The sequence below is a fragment of the Ananas comosus genome, linkage group 3 (assembly GCF_001540865.1).
Source record: "Ananas comosus cultivar F153 linkage group 3, ASM154086v1, whole genome shotgun sequence".
Taxonomy (NCBI): domain Eukaryota; kingdom Viridiplantae; phylum Streptophyta; class Magnoliopsida; order Poales; family Bromeliaceae; genus Ananas; species Ananas comosus.
This window is the reverse complement of record NC_033623.1, coordinates 14,731,465-14,742,723: the sequence shown is the minus strand read 5'-3', so window position 1 is coordinate 14,742,723 and position 11,259 is coordinate 14,731,465. Positions and strand designations below refer to the sequence as shown.

General features: G+C 36.6%; 1 protein-coding gene across 4 annotated transcripts in view; it reads left to right on the top strand.

Annotated features, from left to right (window-relative positions):
- LOC109708257 (adenine phosphoribosyltransferase 4-like) overlaps positions 218-11,259 on the top strand; it is a 15,203-nt gene continuing 4,161 nt past the window's right edge. For all 4 annotated transcript variants that reach the window (XR_002215697.1, XR_002215698.1, XM_020229931.1 and 1 more), the window contains exons 1-2: positions 218-550; positions 741-851. Coding sequence is in view for 2 of the 4 variants with exons in the window: in XM_020229931.1 (XP_020085520.1) it covers positions 451-550; positions 741-851 (211 nt within the window). In the remaining 2 variants the exon portion in view is untranslated. The remainder of the gene's footprint in view (positions 551-740; positions 852-11,259) is intronic.

Below are 11,259 nucleotides of genomic sequence, written 5' to 3'. Positions count from 1 at the left end.
GGAAAAAGTAAAAAAGCGGATTATTACGTAGAAGTTTTTTGTAATTTAACCTCATATATTTAAAATAGGGCCAATTCTTGGATGACGTGGTGATCCGTATTTCTCCAAACGCCGGGTCTAAGTTTTTGTTTATTTAATTAATATTTTCTGAAAAAAGCCACGGGGTTAATTACTTAGTCCTCGAGGTGACTCCTCCCCCGCTACTTAATTTTTCCCTCCCTCGCTTTTCTAACTCGCTTTCCTTTTCTCGTGCAGAGCGCCTCCTTCCTCCTCTCCCTCTCCCTCTCCCTCTCCTCTCTCTCTCTCTCTCTATATATATATATATATATAAATATATCCCTCTCCCCCCCACTCCTCTCTCGCTCGCTCGCTCGCTCGCTCGCTCTTGAGTCGACGTTCGTTCTTGTTAGGGTGAGAGGTGAGAGAGAGAGGGGGGGGAGAGTGGCTCCAATGGCGACAAGCGAGGACGAGAAGCAAGAGGCGAAGAAGGACCCCCGCATTGAAGGGATCGCCGCCTCCATCCGCGTCGTCCCCAATTTCCCCAAACCAGGTACTGCACCCAATTCCCCCTCCTCGATCCCACGCACTCGCTCTCTCCTCGTCGACGTTTGGTTTATCTTTTCCTTCTCCTCCTGTAGAAATTGCTTCTTGTTTGGTGTTTCCTCGTAAAGTTTCGAATCCTGGTCTCGATTTTTTTTTTTTTAATAATTCTTTGATGTTTTTGGATCAACGAACCCTAGGGATCATGTTCCAAGACATCACCACCTTGCTCCTCGATCCGAAGGCGTTCAAGAACACGGTGGATTTGTTCGTGGAGCGCTACACTGGGAAGGACATCTCCGTCGTCGCGGGTAAAACCCTCATAAAACCCTAAATTCGATCTCTTCCAATCATTCTACCTGAAAATTTCCCCTTTTCTTGATTCAATTTGTGTCGATATGATTGCGCGGCCGATCGGGAAAAAGAAGCCCACCATTTTTTTTTTTTTTTTTTTTGGGGTTCTCCAGTCTCATCATTTCGATCGGAGAAGCAGGGGAACCCCCTTTCTTTTTTTTCGCTGTGGTTGGTTCTCCTGGTTTGACTCCGTAGACCGCCTCAGTGGGGTCGTAATCATGGACCAGCTGTGGCTTCTATTAGGGATTCTGTTTGTGTGGAGGTGGTGGCCTCGACACTGACATTACTCGTTGGTCCCCCCACTTTGATGTAAAATTCGTGAAAGCTTCGTTGCTGTTTGATGGACCTTTTTATTCTATTTTTCTGTTGCATGTTCTTTTCCTCACCTGTTTAGATTTGGTAGGTACGACTGCGATTCGGGTGTCGAAAATCGCATTTAATCGACCCTTGGCTTCATCTGTGGCAACTAACAAAATGGGCTATGAATTATTATCAAATGGATACAATAGTGGTGACCAGCTAATGATCATTATTCGTTTACCCATCAGAAAAGCAGGAGAAAAGACAGGATCTTTGGATTCATATTTTCTTAGAAAAAGAAGAGGGACCAAAGTTGCATTTTATGGCGTGTTCGGTGTTGTTTGTCTTTCCCTGTTTTTGTTTTTATTTACCTGGAATTCCTGTTGGACTGCTTGTCAGGAAAAGGGGAAAAAGATGGGATCTTTTTTTTTTTTTTAACATCTTATAATAGAAAAATAGGAGTGACAGAAATTGCAACTTAAGGCGTGTACTGCATCGTTTATCTTTCGTTGTTTTAATTTTCCTTGAGTTTCATATTCGCTTACTTATCTGGAAATTGGGAAAAATATATGATCTTTTTTATACATAATTTGTTAGAAAATTAGAGTGACGAGAGATGCAATTTAGGCCGTGTTTTGCGTTGTTTATCTTTTGTTGTTTTTGTTTCCCTCTAGTTCTATATGATTGAAGGTGTTTACTTATGGAAGAACCCAACAAGAGTTTGGAATTTCGATGTCGCTTTCCTATATACATATATCAGAACCATATATTGTATAAAAAATGTGATGGTCAGGTGTGGCTTAGATGCTTGTGACAAGAGGAAGCGGATAGACTTTCTTATTTTGTTATTGTTTATTAGTTTGCACGCACTGTTTTCACTTGGGAAAAAAAAATGTTGTTACATTTCTTAGCTGATTGACATTTCATTTTGTCCTGTGCTTTGGTGCTTTTTGTGGCATACTTTTTAGCATATTTGCTATCACTAGCTTATAACTAGTAATGTGTCATCATCATGGGTGTTGATATCATCATCACTTATAAGCCTTTGATACTGTATCTTTCTTGCTTTTTTGGTGTTGGATTGCTTGTTTGGACTTTCTTGGCAATGAACATCACATACTCAAAAGTCCTTTGAATGCCTTTGCACAATTACATTTTAGCTGTAATGAGATATTAGGAAGTATTATATATGACAAAATGCTCGGTGGTTTTGAACCGAATGCTTATGTCATACGCAGTGACAATTAAAATTGCAATGAATTGCTATATTTATTTTTATCATGTTCATGTGACCTTGGAAAATATGTGAGACCTTTGCTGTTACCGTGATTCATGCCTGAAGTTTCTATGAATATAAGATTGAGATGGTCTACTTCGGTTTAAACATAAAAGAACCTGTAGTGTATAACTGCCTTTTCTGTCCTGACTAACTTGACGATGGCGAGTAAGTCTCCGCTGCTGGTGACTGCTTTGGAGCTGATTCCCATGATTTTGTTTTTGTGTGTGCATTAATCAGTCCTTTTGACCTAATTAAGTCTACACGTGTTGCCTACTATTTTCATTCTCATTGTTGTGCAAGTTGATTTTAATTATGACAGATTCCTGTCGAGTTGCAGTTTCTTTCAGTTCTCTGGTAACTTTGAGATCTTGTTGAATTCTTGATATTGAGTAGCTTAAACATAGTAGAGGTCCTTATGGGTGTACATGAACATTTCAGTGGGAATTGGGATCCGCAGTTTTATCATTGCAGGTCTTAGGAGATAGGGCAGAAGTTAAATTGCAAATTAGAGGGGATGCTTTTGTTATATGATTTTCTCCTGCACGCATTATTTTAGGGTAATTATGGCTTGACATACCCTAATTCAAGAAAGTTGTGACCCTGGATATGCAGAAAATGGTAAGTTATAGAGATTTTGTTAGTTCAGATCCGGGATAATTGGGAGGGCAGGGGTTGATTTTTCTGTGTTCAAAATTATCAGAATTTAAAGTAGGTAAGTTAACTGACTCTGATGCATGAGAGAAAGCAAGTGGGAATGAGCAAAAATAAGGTTCTTTGAACCAAAAATACTGCCATGTGCATATGGGAAAGAAAAATTTAATTAGGCCTTGTGGGAGAGACTCAAATACATTTTCCAAATATCAAATACAATGCTTTTCAGGAAATTTTGTTTCCTATTCAATTTGTTTATATATATATATATATATAGGCTGGAATATTATCAATAGCACCAAGCTATTGGTGCTATTGATTTTTTAGCCCTTGGATTGAGAAATGGGTGGTTAGGATGATGTGGACCCCCTAAGGTTAAGTGAGTGGTTGGTTGAATAGTAGAATCTAACGGGTAAAAATAATCAAAGGGTTAAATCTAACGGTGAAAAACTCGATATAGCACCAAATCCTTGGTGCTATCGATAGTACCCCAGCCGGCAGGTAGGTTCCCAGGTCATACCCTGTTCCAGGGGTATGGACTGGATAGAAGGGACTTTCCGATGGAAGAGGGTTGGGATTAGATCCTTCACCCTCGACACAAAGGTGACAACCCGGTCGATATCGCGGCGTTATGATAGACTCATAAGTCTTTCTTGACACCTTCTTTGCTAAAGGGATAATTCTCCCGACAGTTAAGAATGACAAGTAGANGATTAGAACTATTCAAAGAAACCGTAATAGCTTTTCCAGCAAAATCTCCTCAACAACTCTCTCTGCTATAAAAACAAAAGCTTCAAAAGGGAGCTTTAATTTAAGTTTTCCATCACCTCAAAAGCTTTATACTTGTATTTAGCCTACTACTTTTTGGAAGCTTCTGCATACTGGAGTGAGAAATTATCCAGGAGCGAGACCAAACGGGCACTAAGGCTTTGATTTATTCCGGTGATCAAATTGTCACTACAATACTCCTATTTTTATTGTTTCACATATACAGGGGCAGAGCTAGAAAATCTCTTTAGTAGGGGAAAACTAGAAGTCAGATAAAATAAAAGAGTTACTAACAAACCAGACCATGAATATTCAATCTGAATCATGTTTGTTATATATATATATATAGAATTATGCTACTATACTATCAATAGTACCAAGCCCTTGGTACTATTGAGTTTTCGGCCGTTGGATGAAAGAATGTGCGGTTAGGATGATAGTGGTCTCCAGTTAAATTGATAGTGGCCCCTTAGGGTTGAGTGGGTGGTTTGGTTTAATAGTATAATCTAACGGGTGGAAATGATCAAAGGGTAGATCTAACGGTAGAAAACTCAATAGTACCAAGGGCTTAATACTATCGATAGTATAGTAGCCGGACTCTATATATATATATATATATATATAGAATTAGGCTACTATACTATCTACAGCACCGGAGCTCCGGTACTATAGTCTTGTTTTCGATCTTAGGGTGTTCAAATTAATGATCCACACTGTTAAATATGATCTAGGGTATATGAAGTTCTTAGAAATGAAATTTTAGTTTTTTTCGACATCGTTTACTTACTAAATAAATTATGTCAAAATGGATGGTGGAAATAGAATAATCTTTAAAATTTGAGCATAGGACTTTTAAATTCAAGATCAAGAATGTTAACTTTGATCTATATAGTTTAAAGTATTTTCTATCAAAATTTGAAGAAATTTAGATTCTTCTACACCGTTAAACTCCAAACTCGCCATAGTAGCCATTGAAAATTGACAATTTTGAAATGGTTTGATCATAAAGTAAACTATGTCGAAAAAATATAAAGTTTTATTTCTAAAAATTTTAAATACCCTAGATCAGTTTGAATGGTGTGGATCGTTGATTTGAACACCCTAAGATCGAAAACGAGACTATAGTACCGGAGCCCCGGTGCTTTATATAGTATAGGAGACTAGCTCTCTCTCTCTCTATATATATATATATAGATATACGTATACGTATATAAGTATATACGTATACGTATACGTATATAAGTATATACGTACATATACACGTACATGTGTATATATATATATATACACGTACTTTTAGAAACACCTGATCTTGCAATAACAACTTATTTTGTACACCTACCTCTCATGAATTGGCCCAAACATCTAATAAAGATAACGATATGTTCCGAAAAAACTGTATTTATGTAAGAGTATATATATATATATATTATATATTATATATATATATATATAATATTATATATATATAGTATATATATTATGGTTATATATATTATATATACATAATGTACGTGTATATGTACGTATATACTTATATACGTATACGTATACGTAGTATACTTATATACGTATACGTATATCTATATATATATATATATAGAGAGAGAGAGAGCTAGTTCCTATACTATATAAAGCCCGGGCTCCGGTACTATAGTTCGTTTTCGATTTAGGGTGTTCAAATCAACGTCCAACACATTCAAACTGATCTAGGGTATTTAAAAATTTTAGAAATAAAACTTTATATTTTTTCGACATAGTTTACTTTATGATCAAACCATTTCAAATTGTCATTTTCAATGGCCATACTATGGCGAGTTTGGAGTTTAACGGTGTAGAAGAATCTAAATTCTTCAAATTTTGATAGAAAATACTTAAACTATCTAGATCAAAGTTAACATTCTTTATCTTGAATTTAAAAGTCCTATGCTCAAATTTTAAAGATTATTCTATTTCACCATCCATTTTTGACATAATTTATTTAGTAAGTAAACGATGTCGAAAAAAATAAATTTCATTTCTAAGAACTTCATATACCCTAGATCATATTTAACAGTGTGGATCATTAAATTGAAACACCCTTAAGATCGAAAACAAGACTATAGTACCGGAGCTCGGTGTCTGTAGATATATAGTAGCCTAATTCTATAATATATATATATAATATATAGAGTCCGCTACTATACTATCGATAGTATTAAAGCCTGGTACTATTGAGTTTTTCTACCGTTAGATCTACCTTTTGATCATTTCACACCGTTAGATTTACTATTAAACCACAAACACCCACTCAAACCTAAGGGCCATATCAATTTAACTTGGAGGACCACTATCATCCTAACGCACATTCTTTCATCCAACGGCGAAAACTCAATAGTACCAAGGTTGGTACTATTGATAGTATAGTAGCATATTCTATTATAATATATTATATAGATATATTATATTATATAATATATATATAGGCCGTGGCTACTTATAACTTTATGAGTATTGGAGTCCTTGTACTCATAAATGTTGTTTCAATGATGGGCTTCCGAATCGACGAGTCACTCCGTTAAATATGATCTAGAGTATTTGAAACTTCTAAGAAATAATTTCATAAATTTCGAAATTATAATAAAGTCATCAAGTGGGCATAAATGAACGGTCAAATCGAACGACGTCCTAAAAAGGATGATCGGATCCTTTAATCAAGACTCGAGTTATTGATCTTTATCTATGTAGTGATAGAATTTTCTATAAAAAAATTTAGAAATTTCGATTCTTTTACACCGTTAAATTTAGCAAGTATCCATACCGGCCGTTAAAAATTGTCAAAATTTGTGGACCTCTTGATTGTAAGGTTAAATGATGTCGAAAATTATAAAATTTGATTTTCTAAAGTTTTAAATGCTGTAAATAACGTTTAACGGTGTGGATCATCGATTCAGAACTTCTATCATCGAAATATAACTTATGAGTACGAGGGCGATCGTACTATAATAGTATAGTAGCGGACCCTATATATATTATATATATATATATATTATATTATATATTATAGTCCGGCTGGCGGTACTATCAATAGCACACAAGGATTTGGGCTATCGAGTTTTTACTGTTAGATTTAATCTTTGATTATTTTTACCCGTTAGATTCTACTATTCAAACCAACCATCACTTAACCCTAGGAGGTCCACTATATCCTAACCACCATTTCTTCAATCCAAGGGCTAAAAAATCAATAGCACCAATAGCTTGATGCTATGATAGTATTCCAGCATATATATATAATATATATATATATATATATATATATATATATAATAACAATTGAATAGGAAACAAAATTTCCTGAAAAGCATTGTTATTTGATATTGAAAATGTATTTGAGTCTCTCCACAAGGCCTAATTAAATTTTTCTTTCCCATATGCACATGGCAGTATTTTTGGTTCAAAGACCATTATTTTTGCTCATATCCACTTGCTATCTCTCATGCATCAGAGTCAGTTAACTTAGCCTACTTTAATTCTGATATTTTGAACACAGAAAAATCACCCTGCCTCCAATTATCCCGGATTGAACCTAACAAATCTCTATAATTACCATTTTCTGCATATCCAGGGTCACAACTTCTTGAATTAGGGTATTCAACCATATTACCCAAAATATGCGTGCAGGAGGAAATCATATAACAAAAGCATCCCTCTAATTTGCATTTAACTTCTCCTATCTCCTAAGACCTGCAATGCATAAAACTGCGGATCCATTCCACTGAAATGTTTATGTACACCCATAAGGACCTCTACTATGTTTAATACTCAATATCAAGAATTCAACAAGATCTCAAAGTTACAGAAGAACTGAAAGAAACTGCAATCGACAGTAATCTGTCCTAATTAAAATCAACTTGCACAACAATGAGAATGAAAATAGTAGGCAACACGTGTAGACTTAATTAGGTCAAAAGGACTGAATAATGCACACACAAAAACAAAATCATGGGAATCAGCTTCAAGCAGTCACCAGCAGCGGAGACTTATCGCCATCGTCAAGTTAGTCAGACAGAAAAGGCAGTTATACACTACAGGTTCTTTTATGTTTAACGAAGTAGACCATCTCAATCTTATATTCATAGAAACTTCAGCATGAATCACGGGTAACAGCAAGGTCTCACATATTTTCAAAGGTCACATGAATGATAAAATAAAATATAGCAATCATTGCAATTTTAATTGTCACTGCGTATGACATAAGCAATCGGTGTCAAAACCACGAGCATTTTGTCATTATAATAACTTCCTAATATCTTCATTACAGCTAAATGTAATTGTGTGCAAAGGCACTTCAAGGACTTTTGAGTATGTGATGTTCATTCCAAGAAATCCAAAAAGCAATCAACACCAAAAAGCAAGAAAGATACAGTATCAAAGGCTTATAAGTGATGATGATATCAAACACCATGATGATGAACATATAGTTATAAGCTAGTGATAGCAAGATATGCTAAAAGTATGCCACAAAAAGCACCAAAGACAGGACAAATGGAATGTCAATCAGCTAGAATGTAACAACATTTTTTTTTCAAGTGAAAACAGTGCGTGCAAACTAATAAATCAATAACAAAATAGAAAGTCTATCGCTTCCTTTGTCAAAGCATCTAAGCCACACCTGACCTCACATTTTTATACAATATATGTTCTCGATATATGTATATAGGAAAGCAGACATCGAATTTCCAAATCTTGTGGGTTCTTCATAAGTAAACACCTTTCAATCATATAGAACTAGAGGGAAACAAAAACAACAAAAGATAAACAACGCAAAACACAGCCTAAATTGCATCTCTCGTCACTCTAATTTTCTTAACAAATTATGTATAAAAAAGATATATATTTTTCCCAATTTCCAGATAAGTAAGCGAATTAAATCAAGAAATTAAACAACGAAAGATAAACGATGCAGTACACGCTTAAGTTGCAATTTCTGTCACTCTATTTTTCTATTATAAGATGTTAAAAAAAAAAAAAGATCCATCTTTTTCCCTTTTCCTGACAAGCAGTCCAACAGAATTCCAGGTAAATAAAAACAAAAACAGGAAAGACAAACAACACGAACACGCATAAAATGCAACTTTGGTCCCTCTTCTTTTTCTAAGAAAATATGAATCAAGAATCTGTCTTTCTCCTGCTTTTCTGATGGGTAAACGAATAATGATATTAGCTGTCACCATATTGTATCCATTTGATAATAATTCATAGACCCATTTTGTTAGTTGCCACGATTGAAGCAAGGGTCGATTAAATTGCGATTTTCGACACCCGAATCGCAGTCACGTATACCAAATCTAAACACGGTGAGGAAAAGAACATGAACAAAAATAGAATAAAAGGTCATCAAACAGCAACGAAGCTTTCACGAATTTTACATCAAAGTGGGGGCACAACGAGTAATGTCCAGTGTTCGAGGCCACCACCTCCACAACAAACAGAATCCTAATAGAAGCCACAGCTGGTCATTGATTACGAACCACTGAGGCGGTCTACGGAGTCAACAAGGAGAACCAACCACAGCGAAAAAAAGAAAGGGGTTCCCTGCTTCTCGATTTTCGAAATGATGAGCCTGGAGACCCCAAAAAAAAAAAAAAAAATGGTGGGGCTTCTTTTTCCCGATCGGCCGCGCATCATATCGACACAAATTGAATCAAGAAAAGGGGAAATTTTCAGGTAGAATGATTGGAAGAGATCGAATTAGGGTTTATGAGGTTTTACCCGCGACGACGGGAGATGTCCTTCCCAGTGTAGCGCTCCAGAACAAATCCACCGTGCTTCGTGAACGCTTCGGATCGAGGGCAAGGTGGTGATGTCTTGGAACATATCCCTAGGGTTCGTTTGATCCAAAACATCAAAGAAATTTATAAAAAAAAATCGAGACCAGGATTCGAACTTTACGAGAGAAACAAACAAGAAGCATATTTCTACAGGAGGAGAAGGAAAAGATAAACCAAAGTCGACGAGGAGAGAGCGAGTGCGTGGGATCGAGGAAGGGGAATTTGGTGAGTACTGGTTTGGGGAAATTGGGAGACGCGGATGGGAGGCGTGCGATCCTTCAATGGCGGGGTCCTTCTTTCGCCTCTTGCTTCTCGTCCTCGCTTGTCGCCATTGGGCCACTCTCCCCCCCTCTCTCTCTCACTCTCACCTAACAAGAACGAACGTGACTCAAGAGCGAGCGCGAGAGCGAGCGAGCGGAGAGGAGTGGGGGGAGAGGATATATTTTATATATATAATATATATAGAGAGAGAGAGAGAGAGGAGAGGGAGAGGGGAGGGAGAGGAGAAGGAGGCGCTCTGCACGAGAAAGGAAAGCGAGTTAGAAAAGCGAGGAGGGAAAAATTAGTAGCGGGGGAGGAGTCACCTCGAGGACTAAGTAATTAACCCGTGGCCTTTTTTCAGAAAATATTAATAAATAAACAAAACTTAGACCGGCGTTTGGAGAAATACGGATCACACGTCATCCAGAATTGCCCTATTTTAAATATGAGGTTAAATTAAAAACTTCTACGTAATAATCCGCTTTTTTACTTTTTCTCTGATATTTAAAATATACACTTTGCCCTTTGTAAATAAAAAATATTCAAGAGAATTACGATGTGTAAATAACCATTTTGCCCTCGCCATTTTGTTTCTTTCCTCATCTTCTCAGCCCCTTCAATCGGCGCGTGATTCCACTCAATTCGCGAGATTTCTCTTCATTTCCTTCTCCACATGCTCCTTTCTCCCTCCTGCACTCCCCGCCTCGATTTCGACGATAGTAGGAGAAAATCGAGGTGGATGTTGATGAGAGGTTAGGCAAAGGCAACAGAGCGAAGGCGAGGCGGCGAGGAGGGCGAGGGGATATGGGGCGAAGCGAAGGCAATGGAGGACGGGAGGCGGCGAGGCGGAGGAGGTGAAGCAACAAGAGAAGCGGAAGGTATTTTCGGCATAAAAATATTTTATACGGAGCCTAACGGTAGGGGGTGAAGTGCATATTTTTCATTTTACAAGGAGGCAAAGTGTAGGTTTTTATAATGTCAGGGGGGACAGTAAAAAAGGCGGTTATTCTGGAGTTTTCTGTAATTTAGCCAATATATAATCATATAAAAATATTATTAATGCATATAGAGTTTAAATATCTAAGATAAGTGTAACGTACGAACATGATTCGGAAGCTCTATCATCGAAACGACTTATGAGTCGAAGACGATCGTAATCATAGAAGTATCATCGCATTCGTACTCATAAGTATTTTTCAATGATAGAGCTTTCAAATCGACGATCCGACCGTTAAACATTATTTAGAGTATTTAAAATTTCTAAAACAATTTTTATAATTTTTCGATATCATT